The sequence below is a fragment of the Epinephelus lanceolatus genome, chromosome 20 (genome assembly GCF_041903045.1).
Source record: "Epinephelus lanceolatus isolate andai-2023 chromosome 20, ASM4190304v1, whole genome shotgun sequence".
In the NCBI taxonomy this organism is placed as follows: Eukaryota; Metazoa; Chordata; class Actinopteri; order Perciformes; family Serranidae; genus Epinephelus; species Epinephelus lanceolatus.
In genome coordinates this window covers 28,990,269-29,014,900 of record NC_135753.1, presented here as the reverse complement: position 1 = coordinate 29,014,900, position 24,632 = coordinate 28,990,269, and the positions used below count along the sequence as shown (strand labels likewise).

The 24,632-nt window shown below is 41.9% G+C and overlaps 2 protein-coding genes across 3 annotated transcripts; both read left to right on the top strand.

Moving 5' to 3' along the window:
* Positions 1 to 460: 460 nt before the first annotated feature.
* Positions 461 to 8,969, top strand: LOC117264395 (crystallin J1A-like). 2 transcript variants are annotated; one of them, XM_033638312.2, is made up of 10 exons: positions 461 to 581; positions 976 to 1,045; positions 1,696 to 1,875; positions 3,415 to 3,513; positions 4,060 to 4,152; positions 4,237 to 4,393; positions 4,495 to 4,610; positions 6,445 to 6,522; positions 6,882 to 7,021; positions 8,563 to 8,969. In XM_033638312.2, exons 2-10 carry the CDS (start codon positions 979 to 981, stop codon positions 8,665 to 8,667), a joined length of 1,035 nt encoding a protein of 344 aa, XP_033494203.1. In that variant the 5' UTR covers positions 461 to 581; positions 976 to 978; the 3' UTR covers positions 8,668 to 8,969. The 2 variants fall into 2 exon arrangements, with proteins under 2 accessions (XP_033494203.1, XP_033494205.1); XM_033638314.2 differs by having other exon boundaries at positions 518 to 581; positions 979 to 1,045.
* Positions 8,970 to 12,113: 3,144 nt separating this feature from the next.
* On the top strand, positions 12,114 to 24,399 carry sh3glb1a (SH3-domain GRB2-like endophilin B1a). The gene is made up of 9 exons (XM_033639191.2): positions 12,114 to 12,323; positions 12,748 to 12,889; positions 13,544 to 13,672; positions 13,950 to 14,083; positions 16,548 to 16,640; positions 21,607 to 21,696; positions 21,944 to 22,044; positions 22,583 to 22,817; positions 23,181 to 24,399. The coding sequence occupies exons 1-9, from the start codon at positions 12,261 to 12,263 to the stop codon at positions 23,286 to 23,288; spliced, it is 1,095 nt and encodes a 364-aa protein (XP_033495082.1). The 5' UTR covers positions 12,114 to 12,260; the 3' UTR covers positions 23,289 to 24,399.
* The last annotated feature ends 233 nt before the right edge of the window (positions 24,400 to 24,632 follow it).

Genomic DNA, 24,632 nt, shown 5'->3' with positions numbered 1-24,632 from the left:
CTTGGGGCACCCCACAGGTCAAGGCCATGTGGTCTGAGACACAGTTACCAATTATAAAGTTCTACTGAATTGAATTGAATTTAGCTCAAAGCACTGTAACTCCTAAGCACAGTCTTGCAGACTTGTTGCTGGTATAAACAAAGATTATAAATACATTGTGTGCAAGTAAAGGATATGTCAACTTCCTAAAACAGCCACTGTTGCATAAATACTGAGTTCCTAAAGTTAAAGTTAGAACAGCCCCAACACTGAGCTCACTGTGGCAACACAACAATGTAAAAATACCTACATGAAGTACATACACAGCAGGAGTATACAGCTCATGACAAACAAATCATGAAGTGTTTCTAGTGATAACTTCTGAACATGATGCTGCTTTCTGAATTTTAAAAGTAAAATTTTAAACCTCTAAATGACCACCTTCTTGGCCTCTTTCCAATGCAACAGTTTTTCTGGGGTTGCCATTGGTGAGTTCTTATCAGTGTTCTGATGGGACCCTCCCCTCGTCAGAAAACTGCTCAACATTCTTCAGCATTTCGAGTGGTAACCCTGTGCTGAAAAGGTGAAGGCAAGTCTCTGAGGTAATACTAAACAAGTGTTTGTTATTGACCTAAAATATAATTTAGCACTTTATTTTGATGCAGCATACTGTTTCAAGGACTTCTGGGGCAGAGATACACGCATTAATATTCAAAGCATGTTAAATACCTGAACCAAGTGTGTTCTCTCCAAGGTTTTATAACTCTTGGATGTGTAAGAATAATCTTTCGACCAGATGTTATGTAATTAAATATAGTTAGTTCTGTGTTGTACATGGTAACTTTATTTTTCTACCAAAATAAATGTGTAAAAATGTTTTAGTTCCTGGCTGCATGAGATCATTTCCAACAACAATAGAGCATATTTCTCTTCCATTAAGTAACCATAAATCCCTCACATTATTTCTTGTGTTTGTACTTGTGTTTGAAATTAAAGCAGATGGCCTTGACTTTGGCAGACCGAGCCATTGGGGCCATTATCGGGGCAGCAGTGGCAGATGCAGCAGGTAAGATAAACTGCGTGATACTGGTGCTGGGACCGAGATAATTACAGCAACAGGGCTTTCCATATTACAAACCAGAGCTTCCCTTCCCACACTATATCTCAATAATTAATACTCCTACTGCTTTCATAGAGCTTCTACTGGTTCATGTTATGTACATGTTTATTTCTCGCATTGCACTTGTTTGTTTGGATCACACAGTTTGTGGTTAAAGCTTTCTAGTGTTTCACTGTTTTCTCATGTGCTGCACTGAGGCATTATCAGTAGCACTGTCCATGAGCAACATCTGTACATGCTGATAAAAACAGGGGCGGTTCCCTAACATATGTAAGACAAGTTGACCCCCAGTCAATGTTATGAAAGCACAGTTTCTGCAGCAACTCATGACCAAAATTATCATTTATGTCATTGTGAACTCATTGTATAATGATGCATACTAAAGGGAGTAATCCTAAATGTTAGTTCCTGATTGATTACTGCTGAACATGTCGGCTTTAGGTTCAGGATCCTGTTGCTCCAATACAGCACACATCTATTTCCCTTTCCATGCTATCTGTTACCGACACACACCAGGTCAAAAACAAAACTATTGAATGTTCCATTATTTTTCTCCGTGTTTCGTGCGTGTGTTTGTGTGCTACCCACCCTCACAGCCCAGCCCATGCACTGGATCTACAGTCAAGACAGGCTCAAAGAAGTTCTCTCCGATCTGGAGCCCTGTCCTGAGTTTCGTCCTCAGTCAGCGAATCCTTTCTACCGCAGGACAACAGGCGAGCAGACCTGCTATGGAGACCAGGCGTACATCCTGCTGGAGTCACTGAGCCAGTGTGGAGGTACTCAAAGTCATTCAAACAAGCAGCAACTATAAGTCATATGTTAACACGATGATTGATTAGTTGGTTACCCTGTTAAGATTCTGATAATGTTGCTCTTTGTAAAATTAAGACTGTATTTCCCATGAATCCTGCTCTCTATGATGCAAGGTGGATGACTCAGCGATTTTAAAGATACCTCAAATTTGAAGATTTGCCATTACTGTCACTTTTTGGAAAAGACTGTGCAGTGGTTATACATTAAATATAAAACAACAGCCTGGAGGTGATTAATTTATGGGCTGGACCTGACTTCCTGAGGCATCTGGGGTTACTTCCTGTCAACAAGACACTGTAAAGTCTTGCAACCTAACCCATGATCCAGCACATGAATACTCCTCAAGGTCCAGTGTGTAGGATCAAGCACCATCTAGTGGTGAGGTTGCAAATTGCAACCGACTGAAACATCTCCTGTGCGCCTAGCATGCAGTTGAACATGGCTGACACTAAAACATGAAAACACAAAAATAAGAGTTATCCCATCTTGAGCCGGTGTTTGTTTTGTCCGTTCTGGGCTACTGTAGATCTGTGGAGGAGACCCACTCAGAATGTAGAAATAAAGAGCTTATTTTAAGGTAACAAATACGCAACAATTCTTATTTTCAGCTGATTATAAACTAATAAAAACATTGTTATACCATTTCTGACAATAGATGTCCCTAAATCCTACTCACTGGACCTTTAAACTAGCAGACATCATGTGTTAACCTGTGGTCTTTAGAGGTCATGGTTGATGGATTTTGTTGCTTTTTGTCAAAGCCAAGCTAGCTGTTTCCCCATTTCCAGTTTTTGTGCTGAACAGTTGCTTTGCTGTAGCTTCATATTTAATGGACACACATAAGAGTGGTATCGATCTACTTACCTGACATGGGGCAACAACGCAAATAAGCTCTCTATGTTAAGTTAAGCTAACTAGCTGGCTGTAACTTTATATTTTGCTGACATTAGAGTTGTATCAATCTTCTCATGTAACTTTTGGCAAAATAAGTCAATGAGAGCATTTACCAAAATGCTGAACTTTTTCTTTTTTAAGTGACACACCACCTTTAACAGTCACATCAGTGTCTTAAATCTTGAGCTGCAAACCCTTAGGGCTGCTGTGAAACTGTGCGTACTTGGGAAAACAAAAAAAGTTTGTCTTGGGTGCATCAGTACAACAGACAAACAAGAAAGGACGGCAGAGGAGATACCTGCACACCACTGGACTAGAAAGCCACAAAAAGGTCCACAGGCTCAGATCAATGCAAGAATAGTTAATTTATTTAAGACAGCTGTGCACAAAAAGGTGCTCAAAGTGCAAAAAAAGAGTGAGTAAAAACAGCAGCAAATGTTTCAGTCCTTGCTAATGACATGAATCTGTCTGTGTCTATACACGTTCCTTGAGGCACACCTTGAGCACATCTCAGCCTGTGGACCTTTTTGTGGCTTTCTAGTACAGTTACATTGGTCTTGAACTAACATAACTGCTTTTTAAAGATTCATTATGTCATATGTTGGCAGATGTTAACGTGGACGACTTGACCAAGCGCATCTACAAGTTCTTTGGCCCAGGGACCGTGTACGACCTGCCCCTTAATGATCCTTACAGGAAGAAAGGAGGTACCTGTTCTGTTTTTATGTTAGTGTCAATATTAAGTATCAATCATCAACTTAACAGGCCTACAGGGATGAGAGACACTCTGTTTCTGTCTGATAACACTGCACACAATGTTTTCCTACCAGCTAGCGGGGAATTCCCTCTCCATGAAAATATTCCATACAGTCAGACTTCTCTGTTCTCGGTTGGTGTCCAGAGCTTTGAATATTTGGTGCTTTTTTACTGTCAGGGTATCATATAAACACAGTGCTGCTGTAAATCACCATAACAGCGCAGGGCACTTCTGGGTACAGTAAACTGCAGAGGGCTTTATGTCTTAGAGTAATATAAGAAGAGCTGTGTCATCATTATGGGCAGTGATAGCCATGACTGAGCAGACAAAGAAAAGAGCTCCACCTACAGAAACTTAAACTGCATTAACACAAAGATCAAGGAAATGTGTCTTTTCCTCTCTTGCTTGTTTTGTCCCTTAGTCATAGCTCTCTACTCTATCTTTGTAATAAATTTTCTTTGATTTAATAATGGAACTGTTGTTGCATTTATAATAGGTCCCAAAGCCATCCTCCCCATAGATGGCCCCTGGAGAAATGGGAGCCTGAAAGCTTTCTTCAGAAATGTGGATGCAGGCAAAGAAGAAACTGGTAAAGATCACAAATCCTAACTGCATGACGGCCTCTCTCTGCTTTTCTGTGGTTGTAATCTCTGCATGTGTGTGTTTTTTCGAGGCTCTGATGTGGATTGTCAGATGGACGGCGTAACTAAACTGGCTCCGGTGGTGGCCATGTACGCTGGCCGACCTGAGATGCTGGAGAAAGTGGAGAAAGCCATGCGGGTGACTCAGAATAATGACATGTGTGTGGCTGTGACTCTGGCTGCAGCGAGGTGAGAGACCGCTCTGAAGACAATCATACGCTTTTAATCAAACACAGTAGTCATGAAGGGAGATAAAGGAGGTTATATCCTTGTTTGTCTAACTTTGTCAGGTTTTTGGAGCACTTCATTCTGAATGGTCCGGACTCCAACGCCCTGGATGCAGTTCTGGCTCAGATGAATGACCCAAAGAGACAGAACCCCCAGGAGCTGGACCGGGCTGTCATTGGTAAGGCTTCACATCTCTTTAAAGCTTCAGTCCTTTTGAGATTCAGAGGAATAATTTGACACTAAAACAACATGTTTGTTGAAAAACATGCTTATTTGCTTTATTTTAAGCTAGATGAGAAGATGGTATATCAACTGTTTGTTGAAGGACAAGTGTGGGATTTAGTGGCACCTAGTGGTGAGGTTGCAAATTGCAATCAACTGGCTTGCCCCATCAACATAGAGCCTATACTGTAGCCTGATGTGCACCTTCCCAGAAATGTAACTACGCGTTGTGGTGACACTGACCTCCTGTCTATTTCTGTAAGCTGAAACCATTTCTCTCAGTGGAAACGAAGCTTGTATTTACTTGTATTTCACAGATAAGAAACAATAAATTCTGAAGACAGTAAAGCCTCCACTAAAATAGCATTTTAAGTCGTGTGTGTGATATATCCTTCTGGGATTTATACTTTGGGATTAATCCTGGCTTCATATGAGTAGAGAAAATCTCAGCTAGTTGCTAGGCTAATTTATACAATGTAAAATGCCATAGGCTTGTGCTAATAACGTTAGCATGTTATAATTGTTTAGAAAAAAATTATATTAGTATAAGATAATTGTTTTGTTGGTGAACCTTTTGAGTTGTAATGGAACTGAACTTTGTAGCGTTATCTTTGTTAAATGTTGCTGTTGTCCCTGGCTTCATATGAGTAGAGGAAAAGTCTGCTAGCTGCTAGGCTAATTTACACAATGTGAAATGCCATAGGCTTGTGCTAAAAACATTAGCATGCTGTATTTTTCTATGAATGTTGCGAGCTACAGTGAAGCCACTTTCCGTGCTTGAAATTGAGATTGTTGCTATTAAGCCATGTTTAATGTGTGTTTTGAATCAGCCATAACTGCAGAGTTACACAGACACACCACTGCACAAGTATAAATGCTCCTTTAAATATGAGGCTATAGCTTAGCTTAGCATACAGATTGATAGCAGAGGGAACAGTTAGCCTGGATAAAAAAATGAAAAAATCAATCTACTAGCACCTCTAAACCCAAAGGATGGAGTTTTTCATTTAGGGCCCAACTTTTTATTCTATCATTTATATTAGTTTCAGACAAGACAATCTAATGTGAGAATGTTTGAGGGCACAGCCTGGATAGCCATTTTTCCTGGCTTGATGTCTTCATACCACATTAAGCTAATAAGCTTCTTGCTCTAGCTTCATATTTTATCTAACGGACAGATATTGGAGTGGTATCCCAAAATTTGGAAATAACTTTCAGCCTGATTAGCAAAAGAAAAAAATGGCAATAAAAGTTAGATTAAGCTAACTGAACTTTAGCCCAGCTATCAGAGTAGCATACGTCTTATCCTACAACTCAAAATGCTCAAAATGTTGGACTATGTAAGTGTAATTTCTATGCGCAAGGCATTTGTGAAAACCTGAAGCTGCTAGCAGCCTGCACACTACATTTTATAATATAGGCTAGGCGATTCCATCAGGATGGATTTGGTGTGAAATCTGCTGTACAGCCTGAGGGTTCAGTTAGGGGAAGATTTTTAGCATAAAGCAGGAACTATTTTTATTTTTGCTCCTCTGTCATCCTTCTTTAAAAATAAGCAGAGGGAAGGATAGGCAAAGCAGAAAGCAGAAACAAAGAGGTCTTGTGGGAAATGTGGTCAAAACTGTAAGAAACTCAAAAATTGCAACATGCAGAAACATGATCATCTTTATATAAATAATAGCTTTTATCCTTTTTTGTTATGACAATAGGCAGCCACAGTCAAAAACTGGACTCCAATGTTTAAACACTAAACAATGCACTTTATCTCTCTTCCCGCATCTCTGCTGAAGCACATATCCGCCAGGTGAAGGACAACCTCGCCAAGACGTCCCAACAGCTCATACCTGCTGTGTTCACAAACACATGAGGTAAGCCATCAGTAGCAGCAGGATCCAGGTCTGTTGACTTGGCATGGCATGTGTACCCTCCCTGTCAGTATATCCGTTAGTCGGGTCCTCCAGCCTTTGATCTCCTGACTAATGGTCTCCCTCCTCCTTCCTTTTTATTTTCCCCTTCCCGCTGAGCTGAGTGTCTCAGGTTTTACAGGGCTGAAAGGTTGAGATGCTTAATATACATGTGAAGCTCTGCAGGCCAGGTCTGTCCAAGTAATGACACTGCAAAACTAAATCAGGCCCAGTGAATAACATAAAGAACAATGATGGCGATGTAAGAACACTTTATAGCTAATATGTTACTGTATTGTTTACCAATCTGGCTTTGTGTCTAGCTTTGCCTGGTGCGTTCCAGGGAGCGCTTCACGGAGTCCTGACGCTGAAACAGCTGGATGAAGCAGTCAGGGACACCATGCGCTGCGGGGGATGCACCGCCAGCCGAGCCTCCTTCATAGGAGCCTGTTTTGGGGCGCAGGTACTGTCAGAGTGTTTCTCTCAGGCATATAACAGTCATTAGTCACTGATACCGTTTTAAAGTTTTATTGGTGGAAATCAGTAGAAGTTGGCAGGGGTGCCTCCAGAAACTTTTCATAGGGGCGACCCGATGGGGAAAATCTTGGAGCGGCACACCAAAATTAAAAACCATAACTGAATTTAAGGAACTCCCTTATGCTGCTGAAGTATATGATAGTTTAAAACTATGTCAAAAGGAGACTTAAGGAATCACATTCTGATATACTTTAGTTTCTTATCTTACAGTTGCAGTTACTAATTATCTAATTTCCATAGACCAACAGCTGCACAGTTAACATTTTGAACTCTACAATCCTGTTTCAATGTGTTATGTATTTATACATATTAGGAGTTTCATTGCTTTTCAAATAGGCTGGTGGTTCTTTTTAAAGGAGTACATTGATTTTAAGGAACAAGACATTTAAAAAAAGTTTTCTAAAGTTAAGGGTGACTCATGGGTACACAAGGAACCCATTTTCATTCAGATATCTTGAGGTGAGGCCACCCTGCCCTCAGTATCTGACCAAAAGTCTTCCCTTCTGTTCCTGAGATATGACATTGATTAATATAAGTAATATAAGTAAGATGACCTTTGACCTTTTGGATATATCATCACTTCATCATTACATCCTGTTATACATTTGTGTGATAATTAGCACACAAATTCATGAGATTTGTCCTAAAAAATATTTAATAAAGTCACAGTGACCTTGACCTTTGCCCTTCAACCACCAAATTCAAATCAGATCATTCTTGAGTCCAAGATGACGTTTGTGCCGAATTTGAGGAAACACCCTCAAGGCCTTCTTGAGATATCGTTTTCATAAGAATGAGGCAGATGCAAGGTCACAGTGACCTTGACCTTTGACCACCAAATTCTAATTTGTAAAGTCCAAGTGAATGTTGACACTAAATTTGAAGAAATTCCCTGAAGGCCCTCTTGAAATATTGCATTCACAATAGTGAGTCACATGAGGTCACAGTGACCTTTATCTTTGACTCGTAAATTCTTATCAGTTAATTGTTGAGTCCAAGAAAACTTTAGTGCTAAATTTGAAGAAATTACCTCAAGGTGTTCTTGAGATATCTTATTCACAATAGTGAGACAGATGAGGTCACTGTGACATTGATCTTTGACCATATTTGACCTAAATCCAAGCAACAGTTGAAAAATTACACACATGCACATACACAAATTTCAAGGGGGGTTTATTCTGCACTATTTCGCCTGTGGTGTGTGTAAATATTTTTTCGATTTCATCACTTTTTGTTGTATTTTGCTTTATAAAATATCTTTGTTACGACCAGCCATTTCATGAGGGGAACATATCCAAGTCATGAAAAAACATGGCGGGTAGGAGTATCCTTAGAACTAGAACTAGATATATAATTTATCATATTGTTGTTGTCTGTAATCGTGATGGGTTTGACAGTGAGTTCAGATATTCTGAAAGCTCTGTAAAAGCTTTGATGCGTTCAGCTGTCGTCTTGATGTGTTTTCAGACCGGTCTCCAGGGAATCCCCGAGTCTTGGAGGAAGAGGACCCTCAGATACCCTCTGCTGCTGGAGCTGGCTGAAAACGTGGTCAAAAAAAGTCAGCAATCATAGTTCAGCTCTGATTTTGCCCTAAATACAGTTGTTTTATCACCTATCAAGTATTTATGGAGTGCGGATAATCGAAGCTACTTTAGAAGACTTTCTCAGCTTGCAGATGCACTTTGACACGACGATCCATGACAGTCGCATTTGAAAGTCTTGTACTGAATGAAACTCGAATCCATTTGCTCTGTCAAAGCTGCATCATGTAAGACAGTGAAAGTCTGTGTGAGGGATTTATGTTGAGTTGAGGACATGAGATACATTTATCCTTGTAAGAAACAGTCTGAAATAAAGAGCCTTTATGTCATTAACATGTCTGAATCGTTCCTTTAGTTCTTTGCTGCGAAGTGGACGGTTGGGATTTCCTAATCTCAGGAAACATGATTTGCCTTGATGAGAAAGTGATTTTGCTTCAGCAGGTTTCTGGTCGTCTTTTGCCCTTGAGTGCTTTCTGTTATTGCGAAGTGAAAGAGCAGATACACACAGATTTACAACTGGAACAACCAGACTGCAACTGATTCCTCCCTCAGAGGAGTTGTTCTGCCGTCCTGAAAGTGCTGACTTCCATATTCACGTGTTTAAAGCACCCGCCCCAGCAGTCCTGAGAGTTAGCCAAGCGTAAAGCAAAGCCAAAGCCTTAATATCTTTGACATAGTGTGGGTATAAAAAAATGAAACGCAGTGTGTAGGCTTCTGTTGGAGTCACTGTTTTACAGCTTATGTTAAAAAATGATAAAGCTCAAGTTTGCTCAAATCTGAAACATTTAAAGCCTAACATTGTAAATCAATACTTTTATGTAAACTGGTGTTACATGACGTCTTGGCAGTGCGACGTGTGGTGGGAAAAACCCTGAGCATTTTCGGTCGTGTAGCTGAAATGCAGGAACAAATGTGTGGACGAAGAAACCTTGGAGCCACCCTTTAACAGAGTATGAGCTGACGGTGCGTTGGTAGCTTACAGAGGGGAAGTCATTTGATTTCTTTCTCTGCCTGACTTCCTCCCACTCAGCAGGTAGCAGCCTCTGTCTGGCATAATTACATCCAGACCTGAAGAGTGTTTTTGTTTTTCCAAAATCTGCCAAACTCCACTTCCTCAAGACTTTTTCCAAGACAGAGTCGAGGGTTGCTCAAGATATTAGCAGAACTATCGTATCATCCTCAGTACAGATTTCCAGCATGCACCACACCTGCATCGTCTTGGTGTAAAACAGACCATATGCTAAAGTCACAACAATCTCTCCCTGTCTCTAATAATGGCCTCACTTGCACAGTAATTTGTCCTTCACTTTCATTAGAATTGCAGAGTTTGGAGTCCAGCCATCACTGCTGCTAATAAGAAAATGCATTACTTATGAGGACGGATGAGTCTCCGTCTCTCCCACTCCTCCTCTGTGTGGAAGTAATGCATAATGAAATTAAATCTTGTGATGTTCCTGTTTATGGTGGGAGAGAGCAGCAGCCAGGCTGCAGGCTTCAGGGTGATATCCAGGAAAAATATTCATTGTTCTAATATATCTGATAGACTGGAGGTTTTGTATTCGGACCTTTTACCAACTGCATGATCAAAAGTACATTCTCATTCAGACGTGACAGTCGTAAATACATGAAGAAATCAATGGTAAAGGGTCAATGAGGGGTGACATGCGAAGGGTGTGAGCTCCAGGGTTCAGATGATAAAATGGGTTCAGCCCCTGCTGTAAGGTGCTTTATTTTCCATGGTTGAATGTGTTTCATGTAGAAACCACAGTTAAGAGAACACCATTGTTTCTATTTTTGTACAAGGCCGTAATTAGAATATATATTGGTGGGGACACCAGCACATTCTCACTCCGACCTCGTTACATATTGATGCTTCGTCATGGACCTTCATGTCCAGATATGACGTGCAAGGTACCCTGGGTGTGTTGGTTGCTGACGTTATGGGACACCGTGTCAAGTTCTGCCTGTTACATGAATTGTCTTCTTTCAAGATACACTTCAGTTTTTGCAGGAAATTTACCGTTTACATACAGTCTCTTTCAAAATAAACGCACTATGTCAGTACAAGAATGCGATTTGACCTTTTTTTTCCTCCAACAACAAATGCTCATGGTTGGGTTTAGGAAAAAAGAACAGGGTTTGGCTCCATAATCCTACGCAACAAGAACACCAGATAAAAGTCGGTGTCATGGACAGCTACTACAGTGACCGCAAACTTGCTTGACGACTTAGCTAAATGCAAGTATGACTCCGAAAATATTAAACTGTGTGGAATTTAAACAAATGACTGAGGAGAAATCTGGACCTTGTGGCTGGAACTATGACATTTACAATTAAAGATAAGATAGCCTAAAGCCCTGTTGGACGGGATTAATTTAACGTGGAGACGTGGGGTAAAATAATTATTACCAGGAATTTTGACCCGTCCGAACTCGCCATGTCTGTAATCATTACGTATAATGTCAGTAAAAATTATGGCACCTTTTACCTTCTGTAAAATGGTCCGGAGAAAACCCCCCAGGTAATATTAATCCCGTGCGAACACGATCCTCTGTAAAAATGTATGTAAATATTTTGTCACGTCCTGTTTACAACCATTTTTCCGTGTTTACATCTAGTTTTGCGCGTTTTTTTCGATGATGGAGGCGCTAGAAGAAGCAGTCAGTGTTAGTGGACATTCTTCTAATGATTGCATAGCACTACGTGGGAGACAATCAAAAAGGTCGTTGTGTACACACAATCCTGATCATGGGCAATATTTTATATTGGGCTAATCATTATTTATTATTATCCTTCAGCTGATGCTTACAGGAAGCAACGTAGCACGCACATGTCAACAGGAAGGTGACGCCAGGGCGCAAATCGAGTGACCACTCCCATCTCTGGTAGAATTACGGAGATTTCTTGTCTTGTGCGAATCGGACATTTATATTACAGACATCCTGTGGTAAACTGACATTAGTCCACATCCCTATGTAAAACTAACTAACTGGTGTGTGTGTGTTTACTGTTGTTTTAGTGTTGTAAGGGCAGAAAGTTTATAAAAGATGTAACCATTAAAAATTGGAGCAAAAATGTTGCCACACACCAGTTTTAACTGTCTCTATGTCCCCATACAGCACATCTCAATTTTCTTATTTATTTTCACTACTTCTTGTTGTTTTATTTTATTCCATTTTATTTCATTTTGTTTTATTTTGTTTTTAATTAGGACAAAATCCGCTTACTATACACTCCTATAAAACATTAAATTGTAGGCTGTTTGTGTTGCATGCTGATAAAAGTCGTTTCTTTTAAGTCCAAAATAAAAACACCAGCCGTTTACAGGGTAGGTAACCGAAATAACTTCAAATAGACTTCATAGTAACTTTTGCTCTTTAGTTTTTATCGTCTACTTCCTGTTTTGACATTTTTGTCGATATGCGCATGCGCAGTATTTCCTCTCTGCTGTCAGTCTGCTGGAGACGTGAACCATCCTGTTCGCATACGATCTTTGTCAGGATCAACAGCTGGGTGGAACTCCGACAAAAAGTTGCCTCAATGACATTTTCCACAGGGATGGCAGTTTGACTGAGAGACAAGCTAGCCGTTGTATTAATTGTGTGTGTTTTACCCCGCGGTGCCATGGATTTTAACGTGAAACGGTTAGCTGCAGACGCCGGTACTTTCCTGAGCCGCGCGGTACAAGTAAGTTTCACCGTCTAGTTCATGGAAGTTGATGCTAACCAACGTTAGCTGCTAGCTAACAGTCAGTTAGCGTTAGCTCGTATGCTAAACAGCTAACGCCTCTTATTGTGTTGCTAAGTGGCCTGTTATCATGAGAGAGACAACTGTATCCTGTAAAGTCAGCTACACTTTAGAGTGCACTTTGAAAAGTAAAGCTACTTCTTTAATATTATAGCCGACACTTAACTCAATGTAACCAAATTAAAGCAGGCCTCAGAAAGCATTAAATAGAGCTAACAACATTAGCTTTACAGATAACGTTTACTTTGTCCAGCTTGGCACCTTCCGTTAAACATGCCTCCGCCACTCACTCTTACTACTTTAGTGTTTCACTTTTCAGGGGACAGTTTGTGTGCACACTTTAACCTGATATTTTCTATTTCAGTTCACAGAGGAGAAACTTGGCCAGGCTGAGAAGACAGAGTTGGATGCTCATCTGGAGAACCTCTTGGTCAGAGCTGAGAACACCAAGCAATGGACGGAGAGGATTATGAAGCAGACAGAGGTCTTACTACAGCCCAACCCAAGTAAGACCACTCAGGAGTCTGTGATGGACTGTCACACACAATGCACACACACTGGACCCCCTTTTAGACCAATGTAGGGGGGTTACCCACAGGTGCTTTACCTGTGAACCCGGCAACTATTCAGTCATGATAATCAGAGTAATATCTGTCGTGAAAGTTTATATCTGATGTAGATGTGTTGACAAATCATATAGGAATGTTTGCCAGTAAGAAAGCCAGGGGTCACACAAAAAATCCTGAGCATCTCTGAGATGTTGTCTGACATACATCAGTAGGTAGGGTGCCTGTGAAGTCTGTAAGCTCAGCTGTGCATCCTCCTCACTTCACACCATGATGCACAACCACAGCAGAGGCACAACAAACACAGACAGACCAGCTGCTGCTCACAGTGTTGTGTAACGGTCTCGCACACTGTAAACTGGATTTGTTCTACTTTTTCTATGTATCCATACAACATACCAAGCACACACGTGCCGACCATGACTGTCAGTGTCCATCCGCGTGATGTGGTAACATTTTCTTCACGGTTGTCATGAAAGCTTCTATTTTAGTTAATAGATGTAAGGCAGGCTGTCCCAGAATCACTGCCTATGTTTGGCTCCCCTGCTGTAGTCTTATGACTTTGTAATTAAGTTTTCTCGTGGCGATCTGCAGATGTCCGGCTAGAAGAATTTGTGTACGAGAAACTGGAGAAGAAAGCCCCTACGCGAATGAACAACCATGAGCTCCTGGGCCAGTCCATGATTGAGTCTGGGAATGAGTTTGGCCCTGGCACTGCCTATGGTGAGTGATACACTGAGCTGCCTGACATACTGGGACTTACTTGAACATTACCCCCTGCTGTGTCCTGGTTAAAGTTGTCTGTGGCTCATACCAGTGTTATATGTGACTTCTTGCTGCCTCTTTCAACTACAGCACACTGTACACATCCACAGGCCTTTATGTCCCCTGAAGACGGAAGTATTAAGGCCTTTGTTGAGACTGTGATGCCACATTGTACAGCCTCCTGTCCAGTGTTGAGTTGTGAGTGAAACGGTGTTTGTGCTGCTGACCATTACAGGAAATGCTCTGATAAAATGTGGGGAGACGGAGAAGCAGATTGGCGGAGCAGAGCGGGAGTTAATCCAAAGTGCTGCCATCAACTTCCTGACACCTTTCAGAAACTTTCTAGAGGGTGACTTCAAAACCATCCTGGTGAGTTGGACTGCTGGCGACTGGTCTGGATTCACTTTCACTTTTCACTGAACTTTGCACTTTTATCTTGAACTGATTCTCAGCACTAGTGGCTGTAGAGCGTGCACAGGAAAGTGGCTTTCCCTTTCTATTTTACAACCAAGTTGAGATGTCACACACACTTAAATAAAAACAGACTGTGATCAAAATAAAAAACAAAGACAGATTTTTTTCCCCCGTTTTAGATAAACAGCTGCGCAACATGGAAATGAAAAATGATATAAAATAAATATCAGGGCTCTACATTAACTTTTGGTACACAGCACTGGAGCTACAGAGGTTTAAAGGTTTGCAGCACAGGACACTGAACAATAACATGGCTATAAAGGTATCAAGTAGGTCTAAATCCATTGTAGGAACAATTACGAATCTTTGTGGGTGGAGTTAAAAAGTTGTTTTCCATCTGTTGGCCTTTTAAAATGAATCTAGTGCTGGAAAATGATTTAAATCTTTATATGTATTTAGGTTATTAATCTTATTTATGCACAGAGCATCAACAGAGAGGCCGAGGAAGGGAAGGAGCGAGACACTTTGTCACTATATGAAACGTCTGTGTTGTCGCCTGCATCCAGGCGCTGTCTTCATGTCACACATTAGACTACAACTACCAAGAAGAACGGCGACGCACTATGATCCACCTCACACACAAACTAGCAGTGCAGCGCTGTATCGCACATGTTACTTTAATAATCTCTCAGACTGATTTAGCGTAGCATGTGCAACATACAGACCGATGTCACACTGTAGACTAATGAACAGAGATTAAACAGAGGAGCACCTCTGTGTCTCTCTGAGTGTTGATGGAGAACGAGTGAGTGAGTGAGTGAGTGAGTGAGTGGGGCAGAGCTGTGTGGAGAGCGTGAGAGAGGAGAAATGAACACTGGTGTTTGTTATGTAATGCAGCTTGACCCTATATCGATATAAACTGTGTTATCTAAATTTATATCTTGCCTGAAAATACATAGTTGTTATAACCCCTAGATGTGGCATCTGTTTGAATTAAAACACAGAAACTGGCCCAAACATTACTATGATAGGATTTCCTTCCACATGTGATCCACTTGTAAGTTGAGCTCAGCAATATGATGCTGACCATGGGGATGAGGTCATTACAGTCGTCACTGTTTGTTTTCTTTGATCTGGTTTTATCAGCTCCAGTTGAAGCTGCAGTGAAGTTTTAGTCAATGCAGTCATTACACTTCCTGTCGTAAGGCTTTTATAGCAGCAGCTACAGCAAGATGGCCTCCTAATGATATGGACATGCAGATGCTTTGATGCTTTACTGTCACCAGAGGAGTTTTAGATATTGCAGGGAGGAATGGTAAAAGAAGTGTAAGCAGTGAAGTGGTTTGATGAGGAAATGTACCTTGCATATTCAGGGCTCAGTTGCTCAGAAGTAATCTGATCAGATTTTGGCTGTTGGGTTTGATCGAATGTTGAAAATGGGTTGTTCAAAAGAAAAAAGGGACTCTGAAATCGGATTAGCTCATGTAATGCAGTTTTGGTTTTTGATCTGGATTAAACCGTCAGTATATAGTGTTCAAAATGTTTTAGGAGAACTGGGAAAACCTGTGATCTAGAAAGTCAGGATTATCCTGATCCCAGCAGGAGGGTGGATCCAGGGTGGAGATCAATAACAAAATATAATAAAAACCTAAACAGGAGTAGGCTGAAGTCCCAGGCTGATTTTTTGCTTTTCCTATATTAACCACAGGAAAACCCAGAATATTAACAATACCAAAGAAACGTTGATCATTTTACATTTTAAAGCTTCAGATTTGATGAGTCCTTGGGCTCTGGCATTCATGTCGATGCTTCTTGACACACTCCACCCACCCAAAGACCGTCGCAGACTGAGTAAACCCCCTCATGGCAACAGCACTTGTTGATGGCAGTGGCCCCCAGCAGGACAACGCACCATGCCACATCACAAAAACTGCTCAGGAATGACACGAGGAACAGGAATCTGATCAAACATTTGTGGGACCGTCTCGTACCCCAGAGGTACCCCTGATCCACAGTGGGTCCTCTTTGGACCGGACTTCTCTCTGACCTGTTAAGGCATGGACACAGGATCTCTGGAGGGTGTCCTTTGGTGCCTGGCACCAGGGTGTTAGCTTCAGATGTTTGGACTCCTGTAAGTTGGAGGTGGGGTGCCAGCACGTCCCACAGATGTTTGATCAGTTTGGGATTTGGGGAATCTGGAGGCCAGGTTACCACCTTAAGCTCTTTGTCACGTCCTGAGCAGTCTCTGTGGCAGGGTGTTGTGTACTGTCCTGCTGGGGGGCCACTGTCACTGAGCAGTGCGTATTGTGTATTCGTAAACACAGCCCACTAATCTCATCTGCAAGAAAACAGTGACGGTAAGTAGCACACAATCCTATAAATTCAGTTTTTTGAGAGTTTGCTTGTGTTTTGTCCGCAGAAAGAACGGAAGCTGCTGCAGGTCAAACGCTTGGATCTGGATGCAGCCAAAACTCGGCTAAAGAAAGCCAGGATGACTGATGCCAGAGCTGCGGTAAGCACACACACACACATACACATATCTGTCAGTGCAACACTTTCACTTTATTTAGGTCATTATAATGCTGATTAATAAACAGCGATATTGAATTCTGCTTCTCTAAAATCATGAGCCAGTCGTCTTTAAGAGGAAGAGGAGCTGTCTGGGCGTATCCTACCGTCCGTCTGTCTGAAGTCACACAAGTCATGACTGCCACACCAAGTTACACAACATGAAGCCAAACATTTTATCTCTTGTGACTTGCATACAGTCACATGAACAGTTATGGGAAGTTTAGACTTCCTTTTTTTCTGGACAGTTTCCTTGCGATGGTGACTCCTTCTTCTTCTGACATCTGGGCTGAATTCTCTTTTAATTTGTCGAGCCGTGGCTCCACACTTACAGTTATTGTCAGGGGGCACTGGGGTCCTTGAATTAAAAGATGTAGGGGTGCAGAGGAAAACTCAGCCACAAAGATTAGAACTAGAACTTGATAATGATCTCTCAAGATGCTCACTGTATGTCGTAAAATGAACATTTACATAGCAGCATATGATATTAAATGTTGATTTAATATGCATAATATTGCAGTAGCCTTCTGACTGTGGCACGCTGTATTCTCCAAAAGATACAAATACTCCAAATACCTAAGGTTGTTATGCAGAACTAAAGGTTGATCTGCATCATTTTATTGATGTGAAATGATTTAAATCTTTACCGGGAGTAGGTGTGGGAGATGTGGCCAAAATATTCTGTCATTGTATATTTGATTTTATATCACAGTAATTGTTCTGTAAATTCTGATAAGAAATCGTTTAAAATAATCACACCATACTTCATCACATTGAATTATTTCCTTCTTTTATTTGGAACTTCCATACAAACAAATAAAAAACAACTGCCCACATGAGACGACACCTCTCCTACATGTCTGGCTAAATCATGTTATCTTTGAGGCAGCTTTTTTTTTCAAGATCATGTGAGAATCCAGATTTGCTTCATAGTCTGCATTGAATAGCACCCATAGTACAAACAGTATATCCGAATCTCTACCAGTGGACACATTTCAGTCGCACAAAGTATATCTCTCGTAGCGCCCAACCCTAACTGGGAGATTCTGTTTCCTGAAATTCGAGGTGACGCGATCAGCTGTTTTAGAGAGAAAGCTCCTCAGTGTGTTGGAGTTTTAGCTAAAAAAAACCTTAGATTGTACAGAGGTGTTATAGAGTGATACCTCAAACAATCTGAGGACAGACAGTACACATTTTGGTCTGTCATCAAGTTAGTCAGGGAATTAAGGTTAGCTCCTGACAGCTGTTGTAAGCTGCCTTTTTACATTTAACTGGCCAAACTGACAATCAGTGCCAGTTATAAATGAGAATGGGCTGCCAAAATGTTTTGTATGCTGAGCTTTGCTAATAAGAGCAAATGCTTGTACTGTAGAGGCCTGCATACATGAAGTGTCTTAGGATTTGAGCCAGGTGCTGTATCAGTCATCACCCAGTTGACCCTATAGAGCAGTGGTTCTCAAATGGTTTGCCGCCGTGATAACCACACATTATTACTGCAGTATTCAGTGGGGCCTATACAAAAAGTTCTGAATTCATTTTTAATTGACTGTATCAGTATGTCGGTGTGCAACTCTAGCTAAAAATTGTAATTTGATTTAATTTGATTAAAAAAAACTTCACAGGGAACCTGTTCGTTGCTGTTTGTGCAGGGGAATTTCAAGTATGTGACATATCAGACGCCCTGATTGGCAGCCAGTGTGAGGGATGATAATATTTAAAAAGAGAAAGCTGTGAGTGGGACAATGGATTGATTTATTGTACAAAGCAAATTACAACAAAGCATCAGAGAGGACGAACTACCATCGAAGGACAAGAGTCAGTAGACAGCATCACGAAAGCTACCTGTCTTATTTTTTCTTTTTTTTATTGTCTTACGTTGTGATGAGAGTGATAACACACGTTAAAGACGCTACAGATATAAATACAGGTGTGCCCTGAGATTCCGGCTTGCCCTTTGGTGTGCCTTGGACACAAAAAGTTTGGAAACTGCTGCTATAGATCATGATTATTAGGATCAGTATTAAAGAGATAGTGCACCCAAAAATGAAAATTCAGCCATTATCTACTCACCCATATGCCGATGGAGGCCCTGGTGAAGTTTTAGAGTCCTCACATCCCTTGCGGAGATCGGCGGGGGGAAAGACTAGCACACCTAATGGCAGATGGCGCTCCAGACTAACGTCCAAGAACACAAAATTGAAGCCACATAGTATCTCCATACTCCTCATCCGTAGTGATCCAAGTGTGCTGCAGCCGCGACATAAAAAGTTGTTTCGAAAAACGTCATATGAACTCTGTTTTTAGCCTCACTGTAGCCTGTAGCTCTGACTGCTTCTCTGTGCTCCGCGCTCACGTGTGCGCGCTTGCGCGAGACCAGCGAAAGCATGAGCTTTGCTCACCCGTGTTTACATCATGTGACACAAGCACTGCAGGGGGAGACAACATAACCACAGAGCTAAAAGATAATTTGCACTACGGTCTTTTAGCAAAGGACAGCCCAACATGTCTGAAGACTTTGAAATTGAGGAGGAACAGCATTTCTTTGTTGAGCCGTATTTGTTTGAGCCCGAGTATACGGACAGAACTCAGGCTACTGGACGAAGCAGCCGCCGCAGCTCATGAGCCTAACCCTCAGCCAGCCGCAGAATACCGGAGTCGAGCACTGGAAACCTGGTGGTGTAGTTGTTTCAAATGCAAAGCAATGCCAACGGATGAGGAAAGTCTTTGCTGCTCAGACTGGGAATTGGTGATGCCTGCACTTGAGAATCTGGACATCAGTACTGATGAGACTGCTGCTCTTCAGAGACCGTGCATCGCCCTGAGCACGCACACTTGAGCGCGGAGCACAGAGAAGCAGTCAGAGCTACAGGCTACAGTGAGGCTAAAAACAGAGTTCATATGACGTTTTTCGAAACAACTTTTTATGTCGCGGCTGCAGCACACTTGGTTCACTATGGATGAGCATGTTGGAGATAATTTGTGGATTCAATTTTGTGTTCTTGGACGTTAGTCTGGGGCGCCGTCTGCCATTAGGTGTACTGCCCGTTCCCCCCGCCGATCTCCGCAAGGGATGTGAGGACTCTAAAACTTCACCAGGGCCTCCGTCGGCATATGGGTGAGTAGATAATGGCTGAATTTTCATTTTTGGGTGCACTATCCTTTTAAGTTTGTTACCATGTTGGAGCTTGAGGCTTTTAAACATCACATATATACAGTTGAGATATTTTATGTATGGGCTGATCAAGGCTGTTCTAGTGTTGGAATGTCTTGGTGCAGTTTTGTAGTGAAAAATCAGCGTAGTGCTGACCTGCACATTGTCATCTGCATACAAACCCTACATTTCATTCTAAGTGGCACTTTAACAATCTTATGTTACTCAAAGTTGCAGCTTGTCTCTCCAGGCGAGACTGTCTCCCAGTTAACAATGTCTCAACATGATATCTCTAATGGCCTCAGTGTTTATCAACTGAGCCAAGACTCAAGAGCGGAGCACGATGGATGTGCCAGTTAGAAAGTAGACGAGACAGATACTGAACTAAGCTGCTGATATTCTAAAACTACTAGAAACAATATCACTAATGAGTGCGGTGTGATGTCAGAGCCTTGGATGGACATTACAACACTGGGCAGTGTCCCAGTGAAGCTATTTGGCTGCAGTCTTCAGAGCATCCAGAGTAAATGAGTGGCTTTAGAGCACATTTTTCCACCAATACTTCAAGAAACAATCTGAGACTCACTGAGCTTCATCTCCATCACTCTGTAAGGAACTATTATTTTAGTCCGATGTTATCCCTGTGGTTAGCAGCGGGGTTGTCTAATAGTGTGTTTAATCTACACAAACAAACGTGTCCTGTCAACAGTATCTGTGTTTTCTCATGAAGAGGAGAGTAACCATAAAAACAGGAGGTGTAAACAGTGGTTAACCCTAGCACCAGGTCTCCTTTAATCTCTGTTGGCAGATGGTGCTCTGTTACACGGAGACGATGTCACACAGATCACAGAGCGCCCGAGGTGGTTGGGGTGTGTGAAAGCTCACAGATGAGAAACATTTCTGCGCTACCTTCTACAGAGTGTGGTTTCGTTAAAGCATGCCCATTTCTCGCCCTCACACACACACACACACACACACACACAGTGTAAGGATGTGTTGCGTTGGCTACGGCCGTGCAGCAGCTGTAGCTCTAACTACTGTGTCACTGTTTTCACAAACGCAAAGCAGCAGATGTGAGCAGAGGAAGTGACAGAGGTGAGTGGAATGTTGGAGCCATCTTTGAATTGAACACACACACACACACACACACACACACACACACACACACACACACACACACACAGCAAACCCCCTGGTAGCAGCTGCTGTCTATCCTTCTCCCCATCTCCTCCATGACACACACTGTCGTACCTCATGGAAAACCTTGAATCCTTTCAACGAGTCCTTAAAGATCCAAACACAAACATGCTCTCTGTGGCTCTGATGTGAGCTGCGGAGAGTTCAGGACAGTGAGGCCATTGTCCCCGTCCGTCTCAGCTCCGGACCATATGTTTGTTGGACTTTTTTAGCGAGTCTCAACAAGCCATTGTTCATCAGGTCTCATATTGAATCCTTTGGCTCAGTATGAAGAAAGGGAAACATTTCCCTCAGGACAGAAACATCACGTGCAGTTGTGTCCTTTCCCCCTGTCTCTCCCTGATGTGCGTGTGACTTCCCTCCTCATGTCATTTCACAAGAACATGTACAGATACTGGCATCAATTTGTTAGTCTGAGACATGTTCATCCACTCTCATTCTTAAACCATACGTGCTTTATGTCCTTTGGTATTTAAGGCGCCATCATTTCTCCCTCTCATGTGTGTGTATGGTGGTGTTATTGTGTAAATATCAAGTCATTGTTTTGGGTCTTTATCCTCAGGCAGAACAGGAGCTGAGGATGACCCAGAGTGAGTTTGACCGGCAGGCAGAGATCACCCGACTGCTGCTGGAGGGCGTCAGCAGCACCCATGTATGTAGCCCGGCTCAGCCCGTCGCACCCTCCAGGTTCACACATGGTTGTTTAAGGCCTTAACTCTCTCAAGCTTCCACTTTAATCATCATATAACCATTAATTAAATAATATAAAGGGGTATTGTCGTAGTGCTGCTGGGTTTTTTTTAGGTGCTGTTTATCAGATTGTGCGGATTTAAAATTGAGTTTAACACGTTTTCACTACAAACAACTTTGACTTGCAGTTTTATTCTCTCACTCTTCAGGCACACCACCTACGCTGCTTGAACGACTTTGTCGAGGCCCAGACTACTTACTATGCACAGTGTTACCAGTATATGGTGGATCTGCAGAAGCAGCTGGGCAGGTGAAACACCACTGTCACCTTTTATTCCTTGTGTCCTGAACAGCTCCACACAACTCGCTCACTTCTTAACTCTGCTATCACACTGCAGTATCTGGCATTTTTCTCCAGGCAGGTCACAAAACAAGTCATGTGACATAGCAGCTCCACTGGAGCAGCTGGGGAGATGAGGGATAAGAGCAGCACTCATCTCAGTATTCTCAGAACCTGTGTCAGTCATTTCTGAAGTAACCGTGTTTATATTCTCTCTTGCTTTCTGATTCTGCCAGTTTCTCTATGAATGGGTAAATAACCGTCTCAGTTTGAGCGTGTTGATGTTGAATAATCTTCTCTTCCTTTTGTGTGATAAAATCAAACTGTTCTGTTAATGTACGGCGGTGTAAACTTTTTACCTTTCAGTAAGGCGAACAAATGAAACCTAATCAGCAGGGAGGTCACAGAGAAGCTTTATCTATTCTAACAGAGAGGAATAACAAACAATTGGACTGGTGAATAATATTCTGTATCAGTGAGGAACACCCATCTCCCCCTCCTCCACCAGTTTCCCCTCGTCCTTCTCCAACAACAACCAGTCGTCAGTGTCGGGCGGGGCCAGCATCTCGGTGCCCACCATCCCGGTGTCGGCCTCCCTGCCCAGCGTGTCCGCGGGCCGCGACAGCTCGACGGCATCGGGCGGCTTCAATGAACTGCGGAGCTCCAACGGCAGCCGCAAAGCCCGCGTGCTTTACGACTACGATGCTGCCAGCAGCAGCGAGCTGTCCCTGCTGGCTGATGAGGTGAGACTGAAATAATCATTGCGTCATTATTATTTTGCTTTTTCTAACCTAACATCTTACTAAAAAAGGAGCCTAGTCTGACACTGTACAGTAGCAGAACATTAGCCACGCCCTTTCCTGGAAAAGCACTGTCTGTTACAAGCATGTGGTTGACTAACAGTGGGCCAGCATTACCTCATTCGTTGTAATACTCACATTCAACTTTTTCCACTCTGCTTTTGCTTTTGGGAGCCAACTGTGGCCTGAGCAGGATGTAACCAAGCGTTTCATAAATGTGGAAAACAGTCTGTAAACTTGCTTCATTATGGACATAGACTTTATTACATCACACAGTAACGTCTGCATGTACACTGTGCTGTGCAGGTGATCACAGTCAGCAGCGTCCCAGGCATGGATTCAGACTGGCTGATGGGCGAGCGCGGCACCCAGAAGGGCAAAGTGCCAATCACTTACCTGGAGTTGCTTAACTGAGAGCCTCCTCTTCCTCTTCTTCCTCCTCCTCTGTAACCAGCTGTGATCTCATATTTATATTGTGTTGCAGGGTCAGGCCTCACTTTCTCTTCCATTCACTTGTAGAAAGAGTTGTGTTTCTATGAAAAGGAGTCTCGGTTTTAGCGACTCAAGCTGGAATGAAAACATTTTGAGTGAAGCTGAAGGAAATGGACCCCGATCCCTGACGTGTTCGTATGCAACTGCAGTACATTTCTAAAAAACAAAAACAAAAAAAACCTGCTTCCATGCCTTTTGTGTTTGATGCCATGCGATCTGCAATATGTGCCAGAACATCTCCCAAACGTTATATTGTTTTTTGTTTACAGTATATATCTCAGATGGTGAACTGAATGGTTTTAATACGTTTTCTCAAGCAGCGAAACAGCTGACACATTTTTTAAAAATACAAAAATGCACTTGTTTAAAGTGCAGACTGATGCTGATTATATTAAGTCTTATTTTATAACTGGTAATCTGGTTGCCTAAAATACCTTCTTTTTTTTTTAACATTATCGAAAGTATTGCACGTCAGCTTTATTCACCTGGACTGCGAGTTAAACGATTTGTTCCAGTGCGTTTGATCGATGCAGACGCAGAATTAGAGAAGTTGTAACCTGCTGATAACCAGACAGTTACAATACCTACATGCCAGTCATCATTAAGTGCCTATCACATGTTATCAGCCTTATAAAACCATTTGCCTTTCTCGCAGCTACACCAGCAGTATTGAGACAACTCAGTGTCTTCTCTCAGTGTTGAACCTGAATGCTTTTATTTAAGTTATTGACAATTGGAAACCAGAATTTTGAATTTTTGATATGTTTATCATCTCAAGTCTCGGTCGACTTGTTGACTTGAAGAAAATGCCTTAAAGTAAAACCCTTTACTTTTTTTTTTTTTTAACATTACTAACGAAAGTTTCCCCCAAACCTGCATTTCAATTCTGCATTTGAAAAGAAAATCTTGTTACATCCTGGGAGATTTAAGTATATTATTTCATGGCTGCTTTTTGTTTTGTGTGTAACTGACAAGATAGCATCAACTGTAAAATAAATATACAATATGATACATTAAAATAAGGAAAATATCACCTCTCTGTTTTTGGGATTTTATTTATGTATGTGAGTGCACATTTTCAGAAGTTGAGCAAATAGTTGCCTTGTTGTTGAGTTCATGTGATTCATGGTGAAACCACTAGAGGGCAGGACAGCAACATGATCAGTCTGCTGTGTGTTCTATGTTATGTGACTGGCTGCACTGTTGGTACAAGTGAGGAAATGTTTTGACCGTGTCATTTGGTAGAATCATGTGAGACTGAGACAC